Genomic DNA, 25,440 nt, shown 5'->3' with positions numbered 1-25,440 from the left:
TATGCATTCAAATAAGTCACGGGAATTGAATTGTATGATAAAATTGTTTATAGAATTGTAAATACACATTTTTATTATCTTAAAGCAGATATAACAATTAAATGATAAATTATGAATGTAACATATTAAAAGTGGAAATCGCCATAAAAATAAATTTTTTTTATTTTTTTTCATTAAGTTGTTAATAGAGATTTTTTATAACAAACTGGATTAAGAATGAAAACATATTAGTATTATGACATTCATATTAGCAAACTGGATCGCGTGATTATGAGAGTTTGTATGTCAAAGTTTCTTTGTTTGACTGAACAAACAAACTTTAATTGATGTTAGTGATTACATCTCTTGCCTATGAGTTCCAAATTTTTTTTCCCAAATTGTAGTTTTCGGAAAGATGATGGATTTGAAAAAAAAAATCGTCATTTTTTAAACTCGTTTTTAAAAAAAAAATGAATATTTCGTGCATAGTGCCAACGCGTAGGGTATCACATCAATTTTCCGATTTTTATTATCGGCATTTGGGTTGGAACTTGGAAGGCCTGCAAAGCCCCTGAGAATCCTGGAAAATTGAAGTACGAAAAAAGTCCCGCCTCTCATCGGAGAAATCCGCCATGGATGTCGTCGTACTTTATCTCCTTATCATTTTCTCGGCGTTTGCCACCTTCTCAACCACCTCCGCCATTGACGTCCTCACTCTAGGTTTTCTCCCTCTCTTTTTTATTGCACCGGTAAACTAGGGTTTAATTTGCATCTACCATGCTACAAATTTCTCCGTTTTGTTTGATTACCTGAACTACATGTACACTTAATTGAATTGTGCATTTCAGCTTACCATACTTGGATCATGTAATATACCCCCGTCCCAATCATTTGTTTAATTTGATTAAAATAGCCTCACGAAGAATATAAAAGGTAAACAAATGAATGAGACGGAGGGAGTATGTTTTTATCCGAGGAACATAAATGGGGGTTTATAGCGTGATCAAACGACACGATGTTATACTCATACTCCCATTTGTTATTTTTTTTGTGACCATGAATTTGGAAAATGGGAGGGGGTACAGTACTTACATATTAATGATTCTTTCCAAAAAGGAATATGAACTCGTTGGCCGTAGCTCGGTTTACTGTCTGTATAGTACAATGGGATCTTTTACGGACAGAATTAACATAATCAAAATTGTAAGCATATCGGTAGCAATTGGCGACTACTTTACGATTTCTTTAAGTGACATGATGATGGAAGTATGAAACTCTAGTGCAAAATACAAGTCTTGCTTAAGAGTATTAGGAACAGCTACATTATTTGTTCAGCTATTCTATGAAAGAAATATGATAAGGGTGTCTGACGTGGTATCTATTACCGCTAAGAGATATCTTAAGCCGATGAAATTGCACCATAAACAAAGATGCAGATTGCAGTGAGACTGAAAATATCAAAATCAGAGGGAGGCCGATGCTTAATAGATTTGGATCAATAATTTAAACTTTGATAGAGATTCTGTAATGCCAGACTGCCAGTCGTCAAAGTTGGACTATTATGACTTTTCTCTCCTTTTTTTATCCTTCTTAAAAACTATGAACCCGTAAATGGCAGAATCTATAAATATATGTCTCAGTTCCCGTTAGTGAGCTCATGTCCTTCATTTCCTCTGATACTGCAAATTATAGTGTGGATCTATTTACTATTTATGTTACTGAAATCATTTTATTGATTTACTTGATGTATGGATTGGATTTTGATTGGTCTTACGACCGTAGAATAATTGCCAGATTCTTGTATGATCTATTATTGTTCTATTAGTGTTATTCAAAGTTCAAACTATGATATTTGTGTGTAAATTTGCAGCTGTTGGTGAGTCCAAGGAGTTACATGTAGTCCCAAGTGTGCCGGTGGATAATTCACCTGGTTCCAAGCCTGGTTTCAGTATTTTTGCGGAGAGAGTTCACATACATGGCCTGTCAAGGATGAAAAATCTCCATAGATTTTCCTATGCAGTGTCAGTCAAAGTGTCATATCTAAATTCCAGTCTCCGCCTGCCAAACGCTGAGATATGTTTCCATAGGTAAGTAGTGCAAACCCATAAAAATAGAAATGTCATACTGAAGGTTATCGCATAACTGTTTCTAAGAGCTTGTTGCTGATGTTTATTTGTGTTGAGTAGTCCAATTGTCCAAATCCCTTTTCAGTTTAGATTTGGATAAGTGTGTGATGTATGTGACGGCCTTTCCAGGATGTTGGGCTGTTGTCTGTAGAATGCCGTGGGTCAATGGGTAGTCTTGCAAATTTTTGAAATTTACTTCTTGTTGCAGAAATCTCTCTCTTGGAGTAGGAATGTGCTCCCAAGGTCAATGGCAAAAACTTTCTAAGGATTCATGGTCTCAAAAGATGTCACCTTTTGACCACAAACTATTAGATGTACGGATGGCTGGTCCGTCACTGGAAGCATTGAAGTTGACACTTGAAGAAGGTAAATTATTTTGTGGTCTCAGCATAAAAGTGCGCTTAAGCTAGTTGCTATTGCATTGATATTGGTCAATTTATGACTTACTTTATGAGTATGCTCTGTTGGGAGGAACAGGGGGAAGTAAAGGGAAGGGACTTTATGAGTATACTTCATGAAGACGGGTTTAAGGATAGAATATAGATGCAAAAGAAAAGCACTGACTCCGGATGCGTACTTTCACTTACTTCAAGTTCTCTTTTTGACTATCAAATCAGTAACTTTCTTTGGCTTAGTCATGAATATGGGAAGTCTCCCTTAGACCTTAGTGATGGATATACAACTATACAAGTACTATGTTAATTTCAGTATAAGTTGGTGAGTAGCATTATTTTTATTTTTATGTATGGCAAGTCTTAAACAGGTTTTGACAACAAAGAAAATATAATTGTTTCAGGTGTTGCCTATACTCTTCAGGCCTACATTTAGTAGGGAAAAAATTTAGATGCAATAGTGTGCTTATATGACTATTTCGGCGTCAAACCTTCAGTAGACCGATATTATTTGTAGTGTTATACCAGATGTTGGGGAATCCTGCATACTAAACATCTGACAGGACCAATAAATTTTCATGAAGTTTAAAGGAGACACGTAGGTAAGGTTTTGATTACTGAACTGTCTAATTAATAGAAGAACAATTCTCTCTTTGGGAGAAAAAAGAACAAAATATTTCTGTTGAGTGTCGACTCCAATTCAACTCAAGGTTCAAATATTAATCTCTGGAAAGCTTAAACCAACTTTTGTGGGAGGGGACAACTTAGCCTGTTAGTTGTGATTCCCTCTATTCATTTAGGTTCACTTAGAACCATATGGAACTAGTCAGAAGTATATAAGGCGTTGGCCGTGCAACCAGATGCGTCAAACCTTTTTTGATTTCCAAATTCCTTCTATAATTTTCAGTAAAGTTAACTCCCGAGTCCAGACAACATTTGCATATCTTGAGCTAGATATGCCCTCATGTGAAATTGATTATGAATTTTGTTAAACGAGGTAGTGTACTGTGCTTCCCAGAGTCCCAGACTATCATGTATTCATGTACAAGTGATGCATCACCAAGAAGAATTGCTGCAATATTTTGTTCTTACAGTGGCTTGATTTTGCTAGCTGACTTTCATTTTTACTTGCCTTGCAGAATTTTCAGCATACCGCACTGTATTTTTAGTCCTTGGTACACTGTTGATAATGCTGGGACCCACATTCAGTGAGTCTTTAGTATTCTACTATAGCAGTGCAATGGTTGTTGGAATCATCCTTGTGATACTGATTGTCCTCTTCCAGGTAATGTTAGTTTGTTGTATGTTTGTACCTTGGTTTTTCAATGCTCGAATTTTTAGCCGGCCCAATTTCTCCAGTCAGAAACATGATATCTGATGTTGACTTTCATTTTGCCTTAGCTGGTCCATTGCTTCTTTCCATCAAATCGCACAGTAGTTTTTGCCGCAATGTTACTGTTGTATATCTGGACTTGCAAGAATCCTTTAAATACTCATATTTGTCGGTATTGCTGTTGTGAACGTTTGGCAGGGGATGAAACTTCTTCCTACAGGTCGAGGGAATTCACTTGCTATTTTCCTATACTCATCCCTTGTTAGTACTTCTTGTTTTGAATGTCCTGTTATGCTAATCTCATTAGTATTCTTTCTGAAAATCATTTGCTTCCTATATCCAGATCGGCGTGGGATCTTTTCTCACTCGCTACTTACCACGTTTGCTGCGCATGATGCTGGCTGAGATAGGAGTTAGTGAGGACATGCACAACCCTGTATGTAAGTTGTATTTGATATATTCTCACTGAGTATGTATGGAACGTGAAAATTGTGGAAATGAATAATCTCGTACGAGTATTATTTAGCTAAGATAGAGTGCTAATATCATTTGATATTTTGAGCCTGTCATGTTGTTTATGCTCTTTCATCACAAATATATACGTGCATTATCATATTTTATGTCATAGCACTTCGCCACTTCCCATTGCATGGCAATGGCAAGCACTTATACTTTCTATATAAATTTGTGAAAGACCTTGTCTCAGAGTGCAAAGAATAGCACATGAATTTGTGAGAGACCTTGAGGCACTGCGGTAATGTTATACATGTGATGTGTCTGTTATATTAATCTCAACTTATTTTAGCCGTGGATGGATTAGTGTTGAAGATTTTCGATCTATTTAGTTGTTGGAGTTGTAGATAAATAACTGTTTGTCAATAATGACCTGCAGCTGGTAATGTTTTTGATGGTGTTCATTTCCCTTGGTGGAGCATGGTTGGGCTTTTGGGTTGTACGGAAGCTAATTCTAACTGAAGATGGATCAATTGATGCGACCGTATCTCAATTTGTGGCCTGGTCAATCCGGATTTTGGGCGCTGTCATGATTCTCCAGGTTCTTTTTCATTTAACATTGCCAAAATCATCAAGTCTTGCCCCCTACTGTTTTCTCTCTTTGATGTGTGCCTTTCTAGCTAAATTCATATATTCAATTATGGTTATAAATTTTGATGTAACTTCATGTGCAGTGTTCATTGGATCCGCTACTGGCAGCAGAAGCTTTGGTCTCTGCCATTTGTATATCGTCAATATTGCGCAAGGCTACCAGGCCAAGATTGCTACGGCGCCTTTACAGGTAATTTTAACAAAACTCTTTATCTCCGCATGCATTTAAAAATTTTGTTGTTGTGTTAAGAGTTCAAAAATAGTGCAGAGTTGTATATATACTTTTTGAAAAGAAACTACTACTGCTGATCTCATTGTACTCTCCCTCGACCCAAATTATACGGTCGACTTTCTAAATTCAGTAATATAAAAGGAAAAGTGAATTTCCCATATGACCCCTTAAGCATTACTTTTATCTTAGTTATACATTTATACCATCTGCCTAAAAACTTACAAAATCTGTCATCTGTCCCCGGAAAACAAATGAGAAGAATCCTTCTGCGAAATCAAACTCACACTATTTGTAGAAAACAAATTTCCTAAAATCTCTCCGCTCTCAAACAACCCCCGGAAACTCCTCTATTTCTTCTTCCGAACAAGCTGAAATTCTAATTTCTCCAGGGTTTACTTAAAATCCTTCAAATATTTACCATTGTCATCACTCATCATTCATCATTCTTATCCACTCCAAAATGAAGTTAGAAATTACTAATTTGATCCACAATCAAGCTCCATTGAGATTTGCAGTAGTATAGTCTTTAGATGGTTCAACAAGACTGAAAGGAAATTGGACTTCACAATTTTGAGTTTGCTGAATTTAATTTTGCATTGTGAAGGTATACTACTTGTTGGAATGTTTTCTTCTTTTCTCTGAATCATAGCTTTCGATATTGATGTTGGCACTGCTCAGTGGCCAGAGGGGAGGTAAAGGGGAAAATTTAATAAAAACTTCACATTTGAATTTTTTAAGTTAAAAGGCCAGAGTGGTGTTTTGCCGCCATTCTAAATATAATCTCTTGTCAGACAGAGAAGCTATAATTAGGATGGAGGGAATGATGGGAGCCATGCATAAAAAGTATTTGTAACATGATAAATTAGGATGTTGTAGTAATCACATAATAGTAGGTGCTTATTGTTGATTTTAAATTAAATTCATTGCAGAAAGGAATCTGATTTCCCCTGTTATAACTTCTCGAACCCCTTACGGTTATAACTTCAAACTTCAAAGATTTCAGAGTCAGTGAAAAAATGCTGGACACAAATAATTATCTTCATTGTAATCGCAGTTGTGTAAACATGCAGGAAGTTTAGGAGAGCAAGAGGGAGCACCCTTCAGAAATCCAGCAACTATGATTCATCCCCAAGTGAGGGTACACGTTTCGAGGATATCGACAATTTTCAAAATTCTCAAAAGTTCAGAAGTCCAACATCCCAATTTACGTCCCGCCCCACTGCTTATTCTCCCCTCAAAGGTTTGCTTAGCTAAACTTTTTTTTTTAGATTTTACGAACTAATTACATTTGCTGTCTCTTCCTACTCATACAGTGGGGTCATGTGTTAATTCATCAGATTTAGACAGGAAGTTCCCGCCGCCTCTTTCTGAATCCGGACCCTTCTATTCTACTTATCATAAGACTCCAGAGAGGAGGAAATTCTCTGATGACGAGTGGAAATCCTTCACAAAAGAATGCACAAAGAGAGAACTGGAAAACCTGGTTTCTTCCCCTGAGTTTGGTAGGTGGGCAGTGGCGCATGCCGAAAGAATCACATTAGCTCCAGTAGAAAGGCAACAAACGACCAGGTGGCGTAGGTGGCTGTTCTGGTTCAGATAGGCCACTGGTTTCATATGAATCTGATGATTGTGAAGGACGGTCTCATCAAATTAATAAACAAGTAATGATTTGTAAAATTGTCTAATCTAGTTGATTTTAGTGAAGGGCTTTGGAAGAATTAGATCTAGAATCAATCAGTTTGGTAGCTAACCTCTTCCTATTCTTTCGGAGTATAGACGGTGGCTTACTGTTAGTAAATTTGTATCATCTGTGAGACTCTGACTATGTATGTAGAAACTACTACTATTATGTAACATCAATGTCGAATTGTCGATACTATCAAGTCTGAGTTTTTTGTTATTGGTGAAATGAAATAGATCATCAATCAATCTGAAAGATGAATGATCACACTTGTAGGAATGTTGATGTTTTTCTTTGGTAAGAATGTCGGTCTTAATTGATGAACATCGTTCATTACTTGTAACAGACATGATCCTTTTATGTATAATATGAAGGGTTTAAACTGCAATGTCTTGGCATATTATCAGGCCGATTTCTGCGAGAGTATGCATACAACAAAAGAGAAAACAGTACCGTTTATGCAGCAAATTGACCCCAAAATCTGGCAAAGACATCGCCTAAAAAGGTAAAGCAGTATCACTTGTATTGTATACAGTACTTTGTACCTGAATTATGTACATTCAACTTACAGCTCACAAAAAGGTGAATAGCAGAATACTGTGATACTAGAACCAGAATCGCGTAATAGGCTGTGATACAAGTACATATTATGGATACACACTATCCGATACACTGACTTCTTCAATCAATTGTCGCGATACATGTAGCCATGTAGGCATATGTGCTAGTTAGTTTGTGGTTTGTTGGGGTTGAGCAACTTCAGCAACCGGTTACACCACCAGCAATTTCAATTCTAAACTACATTGGTTTTAGTTTCATCCGTTTTCCTCATTTCCATCCAAGATTGCAGTATTTCTTCAGCCGAGGATAACTCAGAATCTTCACGAGCCTCAGCTTCTTCAAAATCACTATCATCTGGAGAATGCAGTTCGTCAAAAACAGTAAACTTGTGTTGTTTACAAGCCACGTCATCGACTAAGCTACGAAAATCAGTGCATAAGCTACTACTGACACCGTCATCTCCATCAGAATCACAGTCCTCATATTCAGCATTCACATCAATCCAATCACCAGATTGTGTAACAGATACCAACTTGTTATCTCTGGCAGAGTTTGGATTCTCATGAATAAATGATTTGCAGCTATCACCATCAGAACTACTACTACACGGGTCTTGAACTGTAAGAGGCCCACAGATGGACTGCAGCGCTTTAACCAATTCTAAGGCAGTGAATTCTTGTGAAATGCCACAATTGCCGAGGGTATCTGATAAGTTCTTAAGGTGATCGTTGTTGATTCGATCCTTATTCTTCTCAAATAGGGCAATCCAGACTTTCTTATCAAACTGAAATGGAGCATATGCCATTGTGTTGACAATTGTAATGGCTTTTTTATAATCATGCTGAAGCATGGCCTGACAGAGCATTTCAGAGAATAGCATTGGTTCAGGGATTTCCCCAGCCTCCAAAGTTGTGTCAAATGCATGCTCCAGTAAATGCCACTGTGCAAGGAATGTGAGTAAGATGATGAATTCTAGTCTATTGTCTTAAACTAAAGACAATTATTTGACAAACAAACAATCAAAAATAAAAGAAGAGACAATTGGGGTTTGAGAGTAAAAAAGGAGGGAGAAGGTCGTCAGAGGCTTAGTAAAAAACGTTCGCCTTGAACGTGCTTAAACCCAAGGGCCAAGGCTCATTGAGGCACTTCCCAAGTTCTTATTTTGTGCACTTCTCTTTGTCATCTTCTTCCTAGCTTTTACTCATTTATACACATATTAGCCCCCTTTAAAATCCAAAAAGTGTATTCTAGCAGTCTGAAAATACAAATTTGTTTGCAAAAACAATACACCTCGTGACTATGAGATGATCATCTGTGCCTCTGGCCTTATGCCTTCTAAAACGAAGGCCAAAGGATATCTGATTACACCGGAGGTCCTCAGAAGTTGTAGGTCAAACACGTTGCCAGAGTTGACGATGATCAGTGAAAGTGAGGAAAAAAATGGAAGGGAGCTGATATGCAAAAGAGGAAGGAAGGTAGGCGAAGAAATAAGGTGGTGGTAAACTGGTAGGAATTTTATTCTGAAGTGGTACAGGTTGAGAAGTCTCAAACTAGATTTACTCGGGTAAAAAAAAAACCGCAAACTTGCATACTAAAGGAGGGAGGGGGACTATTATACTCCCTCCGTCCTGGTCATTTGTTTATCTACCATTTATGGGTGTGTCATTCATTTGTTTACCTTTCTATATTCATTTGTTTGCCTTTCTATATTGGGATTATTTTTGAAGGGTAATTTGATCATCCACATAGCCTATTGTCCACCTGTCACTTAATAACACCACCCACAAATGGTCCCCTCCCCTCTCCATGGTCTTTGTGCCAAAATCAAAGGTAAACAAATGACCGGGACGGAGGGAGTAGTTTATATACAAGTATTTCGAAGACTGTCTTTTACCTTGCCTGCTTTTGATGCTTCCACAAGTAGTCCAGCATGCTTTGCCTGATCAAGCTGGTACCCACATAAACACATTTCCTTGTAAACATACTCAAAATATTCCCACTGCTGGGCATGCCCAGATATTTCAAGCATTGTAACATATGTATACATATCTGGGGCCAGGGGAGTGTTCTCATCATCCAAACAGCTTATGTCTTTAGTCACTGATCTCTCGGCTTTCTCAAACAACCCCTTAGCCTCTAAGAACATGTCATAACGGCCATAAACCTTTAGCATTGCATTTACTACTCCAATGTCTGGATGACAGTATTGCTGCATCTGCTCAAATATAGAAATACAATCATCTACATGCCCTCCATCCATTGAAGATAATATCATGCCAGTGAAAGTTACAGTCAGTGGTCTTGAATGCCGCAGTTTTTTCAACTTATCAATCTGCAACATCGGGGGCAGTACATTAAAATCCTATATCCGAGATATAAGTATGGCCAAGAGATAACAACAAAAGTTTCGTGTTCAATAAATCCAATCTCTAACAACCACGGTCATGACCGAAACAGCGACTGAGTTGTAAAGGTTTTGAAATGTATCGCGACTTCTGCGTAAAAAGATAAATAAAGGCAGCAGCTCACCTCCATCTTGGCTTCTTGCCACCTTCCTTTGTTGCATAGGCAACAGGCCAGTTCGTAGTACACACTAGCTGATCCCATTATGCCACTTTGTTCCATCTGCCTGACTATATGAATGGCCTCGTCAACTTTATCTTCCTTCCAGAAGGTTCTTACAAGAACTAAAACCAAAGATTAGGAGTAAGTCCACCAAATAAGCTGCTTGCGACAAAAAAACAGAGTACGGAAGCAGACAGATTACCTTTGTATGTAAGAGCGTTAGGAGATTTGCTATTTCTTTTCATCTTCTCAAACAGCTGATGAACTAAGTCATACTTGGACGATTGCAGCATTACCTATTAAAGTAGCATTCAACAAATTGAGTGAAGATTATGTGACCATCTACTACTGTCTGACTCGGGAAGTAATAACTAAAAAGCAAAAAGGACTGAACCTCCATTGCAAGTCCATATGTAGCACTATTTGCATGTAGACCGCCCTTCCGCAGTTGCTGAAAGACCCATGCCACCCCCTTCCAGTGATGAGTCGGAACACAAGCATTTAATACCTGAATATTAAGTTAAAATCACCCGAAATATTCAATAGGCATCGTCTGTAAATCAAACACAAAAGTCTATAGGAGCTTGTATGCATCGTTTTTCTTACTGAATTGAAAATAACTACATCTGGCTGAAGGGTGAGATCCCAGTGCCTGCGACGCATATTCTTAATTGATTTAGAAGGCTTTTCCTTCATGCACTCAATAAGGCTCATTAGCTCCCTCACCATTCCAGCTTGACCCAGAGTAACCGCAATAGTATGGTATGCAGCCATATCAGGATAGATGTAGCAGTCCCCCTAAGACACTTATAAGTAAAGATCTCATTCCATAACCCTACAAACATTGGAAGGAGACTTTGGCATTAAGAGAACCAAGTAAAAATTCGCCTTACACGCATATGATTAAAGATTCGTAGAGCTTCATATGGCCTTCTTCCCCTCTGGAGAACCGCAAGAAGTTTTGTGTAGACAAACCTACAACACAACACAGAGCAGATCAGTTGTTAGCTGCTATGACAAAATCTTACAAGAATCTGCCTCGAACATCGAGTAAAAGCCATAACGTTCTCCCTCCCACTAGGAGAGAAACCATACAGAAAAGCATTACAACAATACCATGGGATTCCGAGCGAATCATTTCAACTAAATTTATGCAGCACAAATCTTACTGTAGTTCATACATTTATGGCCTCATACGAAGCAAAATGAAAGAAAAGCCACAATCACTAGACATCATGCTTAACACTAACACACGCAAAAAAAGGGATTGAATAAAGTACCGGCTTTTGTAAAGCTTGAGATCTTTTCTACTGTAGACCCATCCCACAACCTCCATGGCCTGCCTCCAACATCCCTTCTCACCAATCCCACCTACAATTCTAAGCATCTGATTTTCAGTGAACTGCAATGCTGACTGCTTCATCATCCTTGTAAACTTCCAATCCTTCATTGTTATCTCACGTGCAGTTAACCTACACCACTCCAACCATAAATTCCACAAAAAAACACAAACTAACAAGCAAAATTCATCATGTTCCAAAAAACATTACAAGCATACAAGATTCATCAAACCCTTGAGATATGTTCTCTAATTTCAAGTTAAAATTTTCGATTTCTTTCTACTTTCAAATCATGGTTCAGCCAATGCTAACTTCAAATCATGGTTCTGCCAATGCAAACTCAGTTACTCTTCTACTGTTTCTTCAACTGCAACAAAACTCAGCAAAGCTCTTTAACTAACCAGTTAACTAATACCCACATCAGTTTTTCACTAAAAACCGCCAATTCTAATATTCTCATTGGGTAGGGTATACGATAACATGGTGCAGTCCCTGTACCTCAAAATTTCTCTATTTTTCAGCAAAGTTCATCAACTAACCTGTCAACTAGTATCCTTTTTCATTCTACTTGGATTCTCATCGGTTAGTTCACTAAAAATGCCGTCAATTCTAATATTCTCATTGGTTAGGGTACACGATAACATGATGCAGTCCCTGTACCTCAAAATTTCTCTACATTTCAGCAAAGTTTATCAACTAACCTGTCAACTAGTATCCTTTTTCATTCTACTCAGATTCTCATTAGCTATCCACAAAAAGAAAGTACGGTCAATTCGAATATTCTCATTGGTTAGTGTATACGATATCATGGTGCAGTCAATGCACCTCAAAATTCTCTACTTTTCAGCAAAGTTGATCAACTTACCTGTTAACTAGTATCCTAATAGCATCAGCCTCACTAGTTCTTCGTCGAAAAGGCGACCAATTCCCATTTTCACCAACCAAACTACCCTCATCAACCTCAACATCATCATCATCCAAAAACATAGACAAAGCTTCCATCTTTCTTTCCTCAAAAACCAAACCCAAATCCCTCAAATGCTCAAACTTCAATTTCCCATCAAAATTCCCCTCTTTTATCAAATACCCATTTGCTAATTCCGCAGAATTCACACTTTCCAACGATTCCCATGGCTTCCCAGCAAGGGATTTAGAATCAATTACTTTACTAAATTCCTTGTATTCCTTAGAAACATTTTGGAAATACAATTCATGGGCTAAAGTGTCTTGTTGAGATTGAGTTAGCGGTTCGAGAGGCGATTGAGAAATGAGGGATTTGGATTTGCGGAGGGATTTTTGAAGGTGTTTTTTGCGAAGAGTGTGGATTATTTTAGGAGTTGGATTAACACCTTTTTGAAGAAGACGTTTTTTGATGGTTTCTGAAAGTGGGTCGATTGAGGTGGATGTGGTTGTGGTGGGGAGTTGATGAGCTCCAGTTGAAGCTTCCATTGTTGATGACTGATGAAATGAGATGAGAGTGATGAGAGTTGAGGTTCAAGAGAGGTTTTTGAGATAATCAGTTGTAGACTTATCTCATGCCAAAAATTCCCATGTAAAACGGTTTTAAAGCCTGTCGTAACACTAAAATAACTTCGACCAACTGTAAAGTTATTTTGCTAGGAGCAAAAAATGATAATTTAATACGTAGTATTCTTGTTGCTCAAACTCTCGATTTAAAAGAAGGTGATAATTTATGTGTTATCAACTCAATCCGTAGTACTTGGAAAATCCTTGAGAAATTTCTAGTATTATACTCCCTCCTATTCACTCAATTTGTCCCTTTCATTTTGTGCACAAGAATTAAGGGTGGGATTAAAAAATGAATAAAGGACATGGTGGACCAAGGTGAATGGAGAGAGGAAAGTAAGATTAAGGAAACTTAAGTAGACATGCTTATGCTAAGCTTTCCCTCCAAAAATTAAGACTTGAGATTACATTGATAATTTCCCATTGGAGTACTTGATTAAAAAAGAGTACAAATACAGTACAATACCAGTTTTTTGTTCTACATACGATTACAAAAGATTTTGATAATTTTTGGAGTTCTACATCTGACATTAAAAAATTACACTTCATAAGAAAATTACACAGTAATTGAATTCTAAAATTAATAAAACAAGTTTGCTAAAAAAAAAAAAATTGACAAAATATTGTTGTTGGATTTGGACTTCAGATTTCAGCAAGGATCCTCTTATACCTTCATTCTCATTCTGGACGTCCATATTGAATAAGCAAACTGCCAAACTAAAGGATAAGATGGTAAATTCACAACTTAAAAACTTACCAAAAAAGGAATGAGGGACAAAAACCCGACTAGCTTCAATAAGGAAAGAGGGACAAAATGAGTGAATAGGAGGGAGTATTAGATCTTCAGTTCTTTGATGAAGTGATAATTAAACATAACTTTCGTGAAGCCAACAAAGTTGCCGACTTTATGGCTTCTATTGGACATTCATGTCCAACTCTTTCGAGGTGGTTTGAAAGCCGGTGGCTTCAATTTACCTCTATCATTCGAAAGGATGAGATAGGTTGGTCTTAACTTAGAGGATCAATCTAGTTAAAAAAAAAAAAAAAAAAAAAAAAATGTTAATGTTTGGGATATTCAATGACCGAGCCAAAGTTTTGGATGTTCAATGTCAATTCCAGTCATATATCCAAAATGTTTCGGATAGTTACAGCGCTTCGCGACTTTACGACGGAGTCGTCATTTCGGCTGACGGCTTTGTTTGAAGAAACGGCTAAATAAATAAATAATTCTCTGATGATGTACAATTTAACATTTTTACCTAGCATAGTTGATCATTCTCTGGTTACGAATCTTACCATGCTCAAAACCTATGACATCTAATTAATTAGTAACCTAGTAGACTCGGTAAACAGGTCAACTGAGTCGGATTTCGGATGTAAATGAACATACCGTATATTCAACATCATCAATAGCACACTATTTGAACAAGAGCCAGAGATATGTGAGTGCGAGTGTGTGACATTAACCGAACTAAACTGAATTAAGTGAAGTTGAAATAAAATCTAAAGCTTTTAGCTTCCCCTGTAAATACATCAAAGCACATTTCTGATGGTAATAAAGACGCACGACTGGTTTACAAAACGTTGAGCGAAAAAGAAGAACAAACCCGAAGAACAAGTCCTCTTGATTCAGAAACAGGGTAACGATCAATAACAAAACACTATAAATAAAGCTCTATATAAGAGAGATATCAACACACAGACTTCCAAGTTTAGCAATAACAAATACAAGAGTACTTCATTTGCACAAATTCGGAGCAACCATAAACATAAGAATATGGCCAATAAACCTCCAGTTTAGCTCTTCGATTTAGAATGCTTCACAAGCCATTCAATGACTGCATCAATGTTTGTAGAGTTCTTGCAGGAAATCATATAGCAGCATACCTCTCTGTCGGTAATTGATTTCAGATCCCTGCACAAGTTCAGCAGTTAAAGCGGTAAATATGGATATTCACAATGGGAGAAATCTCAGGGCTACAACTTATAAACATAAACAAGATCACAAGATTCATAACTATTGAGATTCTAGCGGCTCACATATATAAAGTCTGACATAAGTTCGAGATCAGTGGCAGATATTGCAAAAAAAACATATACACAAGGGTACGGTTTTGAACCCTCGATCTCAGGTTTGAAATATTTTTCCACTCAACCATTGGATATAGGGGTGCCAACTGCCAAGTGATCGTATATGAATTATGAACATGAAAGCAAGCTGGGCCAAGCCCCTTCCAAACAGAAGCTAAAACCTGACATTGTGTAACGACTTACATTTGGTCTGTAAGGGCATCTTTGGACAGAGCTCCAGCCTTGTCAATTTTGTTTCCGAGCACCAGCAATGGGATGCCATTCAGTGAGGGTTTGCTAAGCAGGTCATGGAGTTCACTTCTTGAGATGCTAATGTTATCATGATCGGCAGCATCAACAACATAACTGCAAATATTTTACCAAAGATCAGTGTTTTATCATGAGTTTTTTATGAGACGGTCTCACATGTGACTATGTGAGACTAACCCAAATCCTTGTATATTTCTCATTTGATTATAGGGTTAATGTGTTCATACTACTTTGCCTCAGTCACAAGTCACATGTAAGACCGTCTCATATGACTGTCATATTTTAATTTTTAAGCATCACGACTTCCGTATTATAGTTAAACCAAACAGCTTATCAAAAATGTTCAGACTTTTCAGTTTTCATAGAGTATGTCATATCTCAAATTTATTTATTACACGCTAAGCATTTTGTGATGTAATCAATTTTAAGTGCCACTGTTTCTGCAAAATCTGACCATCTTAGTAGTCCGGTTACAGTTACATGATTAACTGATTCTAATCATCCTAACTGATAGCTAGCAAACTTAAAATTTCTGACTTGGACTCAATAATGTGTGTGCACGCATACGTAAAAGCATGTGTGACAAAAGCAGAAAGAAATGCGTGGTGGGAAAGAGAAAAGAATCATACACTATAGCAGAAACAGCACGACAATATCTCTCCCACATACTACGGAATCTTGGTTGGCCCCCAAGATCCCACAATTTGATTGTAACATTCCCTTTGGTCACCTTCTTCATATTAAATCCCACCTGGCAAACAAATGCAAGCATAATGCAATTAGCTTTGTAAATAACACTCAGTATGAAATGAGCCCGTGGTTACAGTGTTACACGAGCTTCATATCAGATGAAAGTAGAACTTACAGTTGGGATCATATCTTCACTATATCCTCCAGTCGCTACAACATTTACAAGAGAAGTCTTTCCAGCATTCTGCAGTCCAATCAATGAAAGCTCCATTTCTTGCTTGAAAAAGAGGCTGCAGTGAAGTAATCAATATGGTGAATTCATATTTCTAACAGTACTATGAAGTGTGAAGCAAGCGAAGTCTAAACTGTTATTTTACACCTTCCTACAGGCTAGATAATTGTCTGCTATATAAAGCTCAGAACTGTAGGCTATTGCTGAAATGCTGCTAGTACTACCTCCATCATTCATAACTTTACCGTCACCATTGAATTTGGGGCTTAACCAACGTCCACTTTGACCTTTAAAATCTCAAAGTATATGTAGAGATACAAATCATACAACAACATTACCCCAATGCCTCAATGGCTCCCGCAAATTGCGGGGTAAGGGGTAAGGGGGGGTCGGATGTACGCAGCCTTACCCTTGTGTTAGCAACACAAAGAGGCTGTTTCCGAATGACCCAAGATGAAAATTTCATGTGTTTTATCAAAACAATTGTTTCCCTTTCCAATAGAGCCACAAAATAACTAGTCATTAACTCTCTCAATTATTATGGAATAACACATAATGGTTTACTAAACTGGTTGCGCTTCTTAATATTGTGAACTAGCAATAGTTCGTTGATGTTTTTGACGCTATTTTCATCATAGGTCATCTTGTTGTAGTAGTGTTTATCAGGAAAAAATAAATTATTAGAATTTTAATTGTATATTGTGAGATAAGTATGGGTCAAAGTTCAAATCGTTTGATTACCAAAGTCAAACACGAATAATATAAACAAGATGGACAGAGTACTACACTGCATGAGAACATGAAGGATCCATACATAGCACAACAATACGCTAGTTTGTGACTTTTTACCGACAATATCACATAGACAACCAAAAGCCTCTACCTTGGGCAGGATTGTGAAGCTATCATCCATTACATGTTGCAGCAAATCAAAGTATAATCAAGTCTTAACAGATAAGATAACAGACATACAGCTACCTCCATCGTCTATACTAAATCAAGAAATCCAAAATAAGCAGTAGGCAGGTTTATAAGAACAAACAAGCCTCCCTACGAAAGACATATAGTGAAGGAAGTTGAAAACAAATAGTTGTTCTTCTGAAACAACTGTTTCATTTCAACATTGTGCTTACTAGAAAAATAGAAAAGGGCTCGATTAAAATTTTGATTTTCAGAGAGAGAAAACTAAAAAAAATCCGATGTCTGCAGTATTTCATAAAGTTGGAGGAAGATAGAAAATGGAGTTAAGATTTGGATTGTCCGGAACAACGCAAGTTAATGCAATTTTATGCTGTTAATTGTATTTTGTTATACAAGCAAAAATAAACAGAAACTAAACTAATTCATCAAAACAGCTAGAATTTGTCCAAAGAATTCAAGTAGTGGTCATGGAGCATAGGTTAATTCATCAAAACAGCTAGAATTTGTCGGAGATAAACCGCTAGGAGGCTAGGACAACATGAAACAAAACCGATGAATTTATCTCCTGAAGTCAACTTGAACGATGATGGTGACAAATTAGGGTTATTTGACAAAAAAATCAAGAAAAAGTTTCAAATTTACGAATTTGAAGTAAAACAATGCTAAGCAAATTGTCTTTCAGCCATTTAAAAAATCAATTACGCCTGTCAAATGTCAATCCTTCCTTTCGCAGCTGCATATCAGCTAAACCATAGCTGGTTATGCTATATTTCTCCATTACTGTAATCACCCAAATCAAAATTCAATCCCAATTTAGAATTCAAAACGGCTAGACATCGTTTCGATGATCGAATGCTTAAAATTCAAAGCAACACTACATCTCGACGACTTTTCTACTACTTCTTCAATAAACCAGCTAAAAAACTTGAAATTTTGAAAATCCAAACCTCAATTATCTATCTATCCATATCTCATAGGCCACAACAATGCCGTTATCATCAAACTTACAACAACCGAAGCGGTCTTAGCCTAGTGATAAACTATCGTGGACAATAGGTCTCAGGTTCGAAAAAAAAGTAATCAATCAACTTTCAGCAGAAAATAAAAAAACATAAAATTCAGAAATCAAATTAAAAAAGAAAAGCAGAAAATAAAAGAGAAAAAGAAAAAGAAGAAGAAGAAAACCTTCGAAGCCAATTGAGGAAGGCGTCCCAAATACCCATGGCTTCTGAATGAAAACCAAAGGTGAGGTGAGAGAGAAGATGAAGGAAATTGAGAGATCTATGGATTTTTGCGGTCAAATAATATCTTCTTTGGACAATACACCTTTGTCTTTTTATTTGTCTTCCTTTTTTCTGCAATTTTGACCCTCCTCCTTTGCCTTTTTACGCTCCCCTTGTGGGAGAATTATTATTCGAGTCGGATTCGGTTTGGGTGACTCGAGTCGATTTAAGAGTCAAGCTTTTAAAGTATAAGAATAACTTGGGAAAGATTTGTCGAGATTATATAGATTCAAATTTTGTTACGGTGGTTTACTAATTTTAAATTTGTTGTCTTTCAGTAATGGTAGGATTGTCTGTGTTCGACATGTTAACAACTCAATCTTATCAAGCCTAAATGGAGTTGTTATAGGACTATTGAATTTTTATGGAATGGTTATAGGATTAGAATTTGGTTAGGAGAATAAATTATTTGATAAAAAAGAATTAAATTAGTTTGTCACATATTTTTACTTGTGACGATCATTATGAAAGCTCTTAAAACCGATTTTAAAATGTTAAAAAGAAAATAGGATTATAAAATTTTATAAACTTGATACCGTTACAGCAAAACTTACCCGTAATTTTTAAGGAAACCAAACAAGAAAAAAAGGTAGAAGAGCATGATGTCGAGGTTGAAATAAAAGAGACCCGAAACAATCGTGCTCTCAATTATTGTGGGAGGACAATTATAGATAACTAAAAGTAGCTTCGTACTCGCAAAGTCGCATATAGTAGTCGTGAAACACAAGCGCGTTGAGTGTGGATAAAGACACTATTTTAAGTGGGAAATAATTTACACGCGCTTAATTGAAAAAGTGTGTAATTGCAACAACTGTCACATGTCAGACAGCCTTGTTTATCTGGCCATACCATGTACACTTAATTTGGTGATCTGGCAAATTGGCATTAGCAAATTACCTTGGTCGGCTTCTGGAAGATGAGACATTTTTGTACCGCTTGAGACGGATTTTCATTTCAATCATTTGTTTAACTTTGATTAACTACTTTCCGCAGATAGTAAAATGAAAAATAATTGATCAAAAGTTGAGACGAAGGGAACATCTAGGTTCAAACCGAGGAGAACCAGAACGAAATTGTTCTTCCTTATTTTCATGGTAGATGCGCGCGCTAGTCAAAAACATATGTTGATCAATGAACTCTTTATTTCTAGCTCAGTAAAGTAAATTAACAAAGTATAAGGTATGGATGGACACTTGATTCTAGTGGCATATAGTATGAAACTACAGAGAGAATAATTTACTCGGACAAACCACATTGATACACAGCTACTAAAAACTAGAATAAGTTACATGGGAAAAGCTCAGAGACGGGCGATTCCCAGCTATTACACACCAGAACACAGTACACGGGCTAGAAACGAGCGGTTTCCAGTTAAGGGTAATCAAGATTATTCTGGCTATGGGTGGATACATAGGCTTTGGTGTGCTATTCAGCCTGCAAATATCCATGATCTTCCAAATAAGAGACTACAGTTTCAGCCATTTCGCATGGGGATATCTCTTCCTTATGTTGCAAGACTACCTGCAAAATTAGCACTCTATCAACAATTCCGGATCCAACCAAAAATTATATCATATGGGACCAACTTGGTATTTTTATCAGTTATTTCCTTTTAGTATTATTATTACTTCGTATTGTATTATTGTGGTCCGAAGGGGGTCACGATGACAATTTTTGATGCTTATGGATTTTAAACCCACGGCATGAGCCAGTTATTATAAACATCAAGCCATGATTGAAACTCATGGCTCAACAAAATATGAAACTGGGTATCATATAATAAAGGCTTAACAGAAAAGCTAAAGGACCATAGAGTGGCAAAGAGATTGCACCTCGCAGTTTCGTGGCTCCTCGTAAGGATCGTCTATTCCTGTGAAATCTGAAAATTTGCATGATCAGTATCACTATTGTTTCACAAGAATCACGATACAAAACAGCAGATTTCAGAACCTTAGAGATTTCTGTCAACTTTGGTACCAAGGACAGACTTAATATACGAATAGTTAACAATCTAGCCATTCAAGTGTATTTGACCAAGTTTCAAAGACCTAATTTGATAAAATAAAGCCAGCTACGAATTAACGACTTAGCTTAATTAAAAATGTTTAATAAGCTAGTCTGTGCCTTTGATTGCATATTTGTATGAGCTGATTTCAAGCTTTTAAAGAGCACAAACTGAAAGCTTGCAACATCAGCTCATCTAATCACCCAAGAAGTTGTATTGGACTTTTAAGTTATAAAGACGATTGACTACGTATTCTCTGCACAAAGAATAGAGCAACTTGATTGTCTACACTTGGTTTCGTTTACAATCCAAGTCCGAGTCCATGTGGGTGTTAGTGCATTCCGAGATCATTAAAACTGAGATCTAAATTGAGATTTCTCTTTATTACATTACTTGTTTGATGGTTTCGATGGTGGTTCACAATACTCAATCCAAATTAGTATACGATTAAGGCTTTGTTGTTATTATTATCTGTATGACTCTAACGCAATGAGCCAAAATGCGAGTGTCCAAAAGTGGCCATCACCAATCCCATTCTACAGGGTAACATCAAGTGATCAGTTTGATAACATTTAGTCCTTGGTCCTTACAGGCTTACGGCCACCTCCAAATCTAAAAGTCCTCCGTCATCACGTAACCACTACTTAATATTACTCCGTATTTAATAAGCAACCACTAAATAATAGATCAGCTTAGGATATGGCTTTATGTTTCCAAATGGCCACAAGCAACAAGCTGCCAATTTTCAAGTATCCTCAAAGCACCTTTACCTATCCTAATAAGTAATACATATCTAGTACTTCGGCTTTCGCAAAAGTACAAAGACAAAACAAACAAACAGAAAGCAATTATCTAATATATCAAACAATAAAACTGAAACATATGAGGGTAATTACCTTTAATTTTACCAGCCCGGGCAAGTTTGTACAGGCCCTTTGGGTCCCTAGCTTCACAAAGCTCAAGTGGAACATCCATAAATACCTGTGAAGTTGAATGCTATGTCATCATTCAACTAATAGTATGGTCCACTCTTCTTGACTTAACGTGCAAGAAACATGTGAGTTTGTTGAGATCATTTTCGTCATCATTTTTTACTAATTTAGTTTCCCAATAATAGAACGGGGCTTCTCAAAGGGATAAGAATTTACCTCAATGAAGTCTCCCTTAGGCAAAAGGGCACGACAAGCATCACGATCCCTTCTATAAGGAGATATCAAACTAGCGATGCAGATGACACCAGCATCTGAGAAGAGCTTCGCTACCTCACCTGGTAACACAACCAATTGATTTTATAAAAACCGAAGGATTGCTTACCAAAAAAAATGTAAGGACGGTGATGGTAAAAGTACTAGAGGGTCAAACAGCCACATACCAACCCTTCTGATATTTTCTGCACGGTCTTCTGGTCCAAACGTAAGGTCCTTGTTTAACCCATGCCTAACATTATCGCCATCAAGGACATAAGTTAATTTTCCTCTTGAGTGCAAACTACGGCTCAATGCACAAGCTACTGTGCTTTTCCCTGCGATAAAGGCGGCAATCAGGCAAAGGACAAAGAAAACTAAAGCTGTGATGCTCGGACTCTTCACCTGACCCTGAGGATCCGGTGGACAGGATCCGGACACGGATCCGGACATGGATCCTTGACGGATCCTTCTATGAGAAATCGATGTGAGAGTGTTTTGTTTTTAACCTCTGTTTTGTACAACATCCCTATATCAGGAGTGATCTTGACATGAATTTAATGCTGTAATAAAGTCTTCATTCATGTTAAACATGAAGAAACTACTTTTCCTTTCTTTTCTTTAATTTTTTTAACTAATAATCAATTTTTTTAGAAAAAAAAAAAAAAATTAGCCGAGTCCAAATTTAAATTTGGATCCTCGTATCCGAGTCCTTGTTTTTGAGATTTCAAGGATCCGACACTAGGATCCGTACCCGTGTCGGATCCTCGTATCCAAGTCCGAGCATCACAGAACTAAAGCATCAACGATGAAATGTTGATAAAGACTTAAATCAAATGAAGAAAACACCAAGTAAAACTAGAAAAAGTGAACACATAAATTCATGCTAATCTATATGATAATAGGACCCTGAACAGCTCAGTGCTGGCTAAAGAGCATTTGAGGGTTTACTAATCTCCAAAAACTTTACAAAAAAGTAATGTTGCATAAATGCCATCAATATACGCAGTTCATCCCAACTAATTGTCCATGTTTCCTTTTTGGGTTGTGGCAAAAAAATTTGTCCCATTTCTAATCTAGCAATATAAAATTGTACCATTTCTAATTGTCCATGTTTCATCACTTCTTAAATACTGCGTACAACCTTTAGTAAAACAAGGACAATATAATAGGATCGAGGGAGTACTTTTCAATGCACCATAGAATTTCAAAAATGTAGGGGTACAACACATAAAATCGAAAAACTCGGGGGTACACCGGAGAATATCCCAAAGAAGAATATATAGAACTATAGAAGGCACAAATAAGAAAATCCGATAGCAACACAATGTCGAACCTGAACCACTGAGACCGGTTATCCAAATAACACAGCCCTTTTGTTGTAGTAGCTGTTGTCTTTCAGGTTTGCCAATCGAACATTCATGCCACACAATGTTTGAAGATTTATCAACTGTCGACATCTGTTGTAGATAGTTACCTAGTCAGTAATCGGATAGTCTACGTCAGTTCCTCCAACATTCTAGCTAAGAAAGTGTTTCAGCAATTTAGCTACTCTCAGTAGTCTCAACCTGACTTCAGAGTAAGCAATTTTATAAATTGCAGCAAAATAACAACAGTTATGCTTTGTAACTAAAACCTCATATTGGCGCAATTGATACTACCATTTAATGCAGTTATGGACTTATGGGGCACGCAACCACAGGCGGCTGTTTCCTTATCAACAGAAATATACTACTCACATCATGTTTCTACAGCCTGAATGTTAAGATCACAGCAACAATTCGAATTCTATTCGTTTATATTTCATCGATAAAATATGATACACTGTAGAGCAACAGAAAGTGACCCATGTATTACACTACATCACATAATAATAAACCAAACTGAATGACAGCCAATTGTAGGGCATTCCAATAACACTATAATACCCACATAATCTCAAGCTTAATAATAAAGATAAGATAAAAAGCACCACCATGCATCTAGGCTCTAGCTGAATGGCTGTAATTCTTTTTAAAATCCTATGAAATTTTGTTTCCAATAATCAAAATTGAGGAATGTTTTCTCCAAACTTCTCCTCTTATACTCTCATAGATATAAATTTTGCTCAGTTGTTATCATTTCAATTCGGCAAAATATATTCTATTTTAGTGCCATATTAGAGACGGCTAGGGAGAAGGTGGAAAAGAGAAGGTACATAACATTCGTCATTAAAATTTATAAGAAGCAATCAAATACCAAAAGGGAAAACATCCACACCCCAAAGATCAACCTTTTTCCTATTTTCTTTGGGGGGATGTAAGAAATTGATCACAAAATCTCATTTGAGACCGTCTTAAGCTTAAGAAAGTCTCTTTTTATGCTACAATTACTTTCTCGTAAACTTAAGACGATCTTAAACAAGAGAAATTAAAGATGATAGATTCGATTGAACTTCCATCAATGATATCAATCAAAATCAGTAACAAAGATTGAAACTTTCCAACAATTAATCCACATGAATGAGAAAAAACGCCAGAAAACGATTAAAAACAGATAAAGATGCAGTAAAAAAAATACCTAAGAGATTAATTCAATCATCAATCAAATTGAACACGTGGTTTAATTGATCAACCAGATTCTCTCTTTCGCCAAATTACGCAAAGGAAAGAAAAGGAGGACCAAAATAAACAACACGAAGAATATAAATAAAGATGCAATTAAATTGACCAAATTATATTCTTAATTAGAATATACCCAAATAATAAGTATATAAACGTCAAATCGTCAACGAACAAATACCTAACAGTAAAAACAAACAAACTTTTAAAATTTACCATTTCAAAAAAAACAAATTACCATGGCCGTTAGGAAAACCGTTAGGGAGGTGGTTAAGATCTGAGTATTGAAACGACGGCGTATTATGGGTGTGGGGCGAAGCCATAACGACGGTGAGAGGTGGTTGTTTGGGGTGAGGAAACCGAACCGCATTGCGGTTGTATTCGGGTCGGAGATCCGAAAAGGTATGGTGGGCGTCCTGAACTTGCAACCGGGTCGACGGCAGCACGTTCAGAGCTGCCATTTTTTTTTGTGAATGGTGTCGGTGTCGGTGTCGGTGACGGTGAGAAGATGTGATTAACTGATTATTATTATTAATGAAGAGATTTGTGGGGGAATTAATGGTGAGAGGAGATTAAGGAGGGTGTGTGATGGAATCACTGGCGAGAGGTGATACATGCGCAGCGCAGATTCTGGTGAAACATGTGTGTGTAATTATTATGCGTCTTGTTAATCGTGGTTTTATAATCATTTATTTATCAATACCCCATGTCTCTATTCAATCCATCATGTGAAATGTAAGTCTCGTTTGACACGCTCCTCCCACACGATCTGAATGACTCGATTCCAAAAACCCGACTTAAATCTGACTTGACATCTAAAATTAAGACCTGAATTTGACTCAGATCCAAATTGACTTGACCCAATATAACCTTGCACGAATGTTTATTGTAACAAAATGATTATCTCTAAGAAATTAGAAGAAACAAAGTGAGGATATATTGAGACCGTGCTTGAAAGTAAAAAGTGAATTTAGCTGTATTTGGGATGTTATTTCAGTTTGGCTTATTTGACCAAAATTTCAACTAGCTTATTGTTGTGCAAGTGTTTTTTTTTTCTTTGAAAGAAGGAATTAATTTATTAATAAATACTTATACGACATCAACAACATGTGTCAAATTTGACCGGATATAACTCGGCTAGAACCAAATAAAATAAAATCTCGTTCAAAGAAAGATCTGTAAACTTGAATTGCTGCAAAGCACATCCTATATCATATAGCTGCAAACAGCTTTTCACAAGAGGATAATAGAATCTTGAGCCTAGATGAGAGACGATTTCATCTGATCAAATCGAGTGCAGCCAACAAATCGACAACATATGTAATACCATATAACGATCCATTGC

The 25,440-nt window shown here is 36.9% G+C and overlaps 4 protein-coding genes across 10 annotated transcripts; 1 reads left to right on the top strand and 3 right to left on the bottom strand.

Annotated features, from left to right (window-relative positions):
- The first annotated feature begins 484 nt into the window (after positions 1 to 484).
- On the top strand, positions 485 to 7,069 carry LOC141643559 (uncharacterized). Of its 3 annotated transcripts, none has more exons than XM_074452761.1 (10): positions 485 to 699; positions 1,850 to 2,066; positions 2,314 to 2,471; positions 3,637 to 3,782; positions 4,029 to 4,091; positions 4,174 to 4,266; positions 4,723 to 4,884; positions 5,018 to 5,124; positions 6,237 to 6,406; positions 6,504 to 7,069. In XM_074452761.1, the coding sequence occupies exons 1-10, from the start codon at positions 612 to 614 to the stop codon at positions 6,764 to 6,766; spliced, it is 1,467 nt and encodes a 488-aa protein (XP_074308862.1). In that variant the 5' UTR covers positions 485 to 611; the 3' UTR covers positions 6,767 to 7,069. The 3 variants fall into 3 exon arrangements, with proteins under 3 accessions (XP_074308862.1, XP_074308864.1, XP_074308863.1); XM_074452763.1 differs by having other exon boundaries at positions 495 to 699; positions 6,514 to 7,069; XM_074452762.1 differs by having other exon boundaries at positions 495 to 699; positions 6,510 to 7,069.
- Positions 7,070 to 7,315: 246 nt separating this feature from the next.
- LOC141643558 (pentatricopeptide repeat-containing protein At5g67570, chloroplastic) lies at positions 7,316 to 12,890 on the bottom strand. Of its 2 annotated transcripts, XM_074452759.1 has the most exons (9): positions 12,179 to 12,890; positions 11,254 to 11,445; positions 10,867 to 10,948; positions 10,580 to 10,771; positions 10,368 to 10,481; positions 10,176 to 10,269; positions 9,938 to 10,095; positions 9,303 to 9,740; positions 7,316 to 8,348 (listed from the first exon to the last, which is right to left on the bottom strand). In XM_074452759.1, the coding sequence occupies exons 1-9, from the start codon at positions 12,760 to 12,762 to the stop codon at positions 7,641 to 7,643; spliced, it is 2,562 nt and encodes an 853-aa protein (XP_074308860.1). In that variant the 5' UTR covers positions 12,763 to 12,890; the 3' UTR covers positions 7,316 to 7,640. The 2 variants fall into 2 exon arrangements, with proteins under 2 accessions (XP_074308860.1, XP_074308861.1); XM_074452760.1 differs by lacking the exon at positions 10,580 to 10,771.
- Positions 12,891 to 14,369: 1,479 nt separating this feature from the next.
- Positions 14,370 to 18,496, bottom strand: LOC141643561 (ADP-ribosylation factor-like protein 8b). The gene is made up of 5 exons (XM_074452764.1): positions 18,209 to 18,496; positions 16,046 to 16,160; positions 15,810 to 15,931; positions 15,115 to 15,276; positions 14,370 to 14,755 (listed from the first exon to the last, which is right to left on the bottom strand). Exons 1-5 carry the CDS (start codon positions 18,244 to 18,246, stop codon positions 14,638 to 14,640), a joined length of 555 nt encoding a protein of 184 aa, XP_074308865.1. The 5' UTR covers positions 18,247 to 18,496; the 3' UTR covers positions 14,370 to 14,637.
- Positions 18,497 to 19,430: 934 nt separating this feature from the next.
- Positions 19,431 to 24,857, bottom strand: LOC141643557 (adenylyl-sulfate kinase 1, chloroplastic-like). 4 transcript variants are annotated; one of them, XM_074452755.1, is made up of 7 exons: positions 24,334 to 24,857; positions 22,832 to 22,972; positions 21,684 to 21,833; positions 21,460 to 21,578; positions 21,208 to 21,292; positions 20,139 to 20,185; positions 19,431 to 19,827 (listed from the first exon to the last, which is right to left on the bottom strand). In XM_074452755.1, the coding sequence occupies exons 1-7, from the start codon at positions 24,554 to 24,556 to the stop codon at positions 19,732 to 19,734; spliced, it is 861 nt and encodes a 286-aa protein (XP_074308856.1). In that variant the 5' UTR covers positions 24,557 to 24,857; the 3' UTR covers positions 19,431 to 19,731. The 4 variants fall into 4 exon arrangements, with proteins under 4 accessions (XP_074308856.1, XP_074308857.1, XP_074308858.1 ...); XM_074452756.1 differs by having other exon boundaries at positions 22,832 to 22,955; positions 24,334 to 24,756; XM_074452757.1 differs by lacking the exon at positions 24,334 to 24,857 and adding an exon at positions 24,055 to 24,218.
- Between the last annotated feature and the right edge of the window lie 583 nt (positions 24,858 to 25,440).

This window comes from Silene latifolia, chromosome 2 (genome assembly GCF_048544455.1).
Source record: "Silene latifolia isolate original U9 population chromosome 2, ASM4854445v1, whole genome shotgun sequence".
Lineage (NCBI taxonomy): Eukaryota > Viridiplantae > Streptophyta > Magnoliopsida > Caryophyllales > Caryophyllaceae > Silene > Silene latifolia.
Note: the sequence above shows the minus strand (reverse complement) of the source record. Positions and strands in the feature narration are given on the sequence as shown.

What these genes read in the sequence shown, in the direction of transcription:
- LOC141643561 (XM_074452764.1), bottom strand. Translation starts at nt 18,246, where the DNA reads ATGGGTATTTGGGACGCCTTCCTCAATTGGCTTCGAAG. An exon ending in GTGAAGATATGATCCCAACT is followed by an intron (nt 15,932 to 16,045) that starts GTAAGTTCTACT and finishes TTTGTTTGCCAG; the next exon opens with GTGGGATTTAATATGAAGAA. An exon ending in CGTGCTGTTTCTGCTATAGT is followed by an intron (nt 15,277 to 15,809) that starts GTATGATTCTTT and finishes AAATATTTGCAG; the next exon opens with TTATGTTGTTGATGCTGCCG.
- LOC141643559 (XM_074452761.1), top strand. Translation starts at nt 612, where the DNA reads ATGGATGTCGTCGTACTTTATCTCCTTATCATTTTCTCGGCGTTTGCC. An exon ending in GCGCTGTCATGATTCTCCAG is followed by an intron (nt 4,885 to 5,017) that starts GTTCTTTTTCAT and finishes CTTCATGTGCAG; the next exon opens with TGTTCATTGGATCCGCTACT. An exon ending in TTGCTACGGCGCCTTTACAG is followed by an intron (nt 5,125 to 6,236) that starts GTAATTTTAACA and finishes GTAAACATGCAG; the next exon opens with GAAGTTTAGGAGAGCAAGAG.
- LOC141643557 (XM_074452755.1), bottom strand. Translation starts at nt 24,556, where the DNA reads ATGGCAGCTCTGAACGTGCTGCCGTCGACCCGGTTGCAAGTTCAGGAC. An exon ending in AGAAAATATCAGAAGGGTTG is followed by an intron (nt 21,579 to 21,683) that starts GTATGTGGCTGT and finishes TTGTGTTACCAG; the next exon opens with GTGAGGTAGCGAAGCTCTTC. An exon ending in AGGAGCCACGAAACTGCGAG is followed by an intron (nt 19,828 to 20,138) that starts GTGCAATCTCTT and finishes CTAATTTTGCAG; the next exon opens with GTAGTCTTGCAACATAAGGA.
- LOC141643558 (XM_074452759.1), bottom strand. Translation starts at nt 12,762, where the DNA reads ATGGAAGCTTCAACTGGAGCTCATCAACTCCCCACCACAACCACATCC. An exon ending in ATTAGGATACTAGTTAACAG is followed by an intron (nt 11,446 to 12,178) that starts GTAAGTTGATCA and finishes GGAGTGGTGTAG; the next exon opens with GTTAACTGCACGTGAGATAA. An exon ending in CTCAAGCTTTACAAAAGCCG is followed by an intron (nt 10,949 to 11,253) that starts GTACTTTATTCA and finishes GTTGTGTTGTAG; the next exon opens with GTTTGTCTACACAAAACTTC.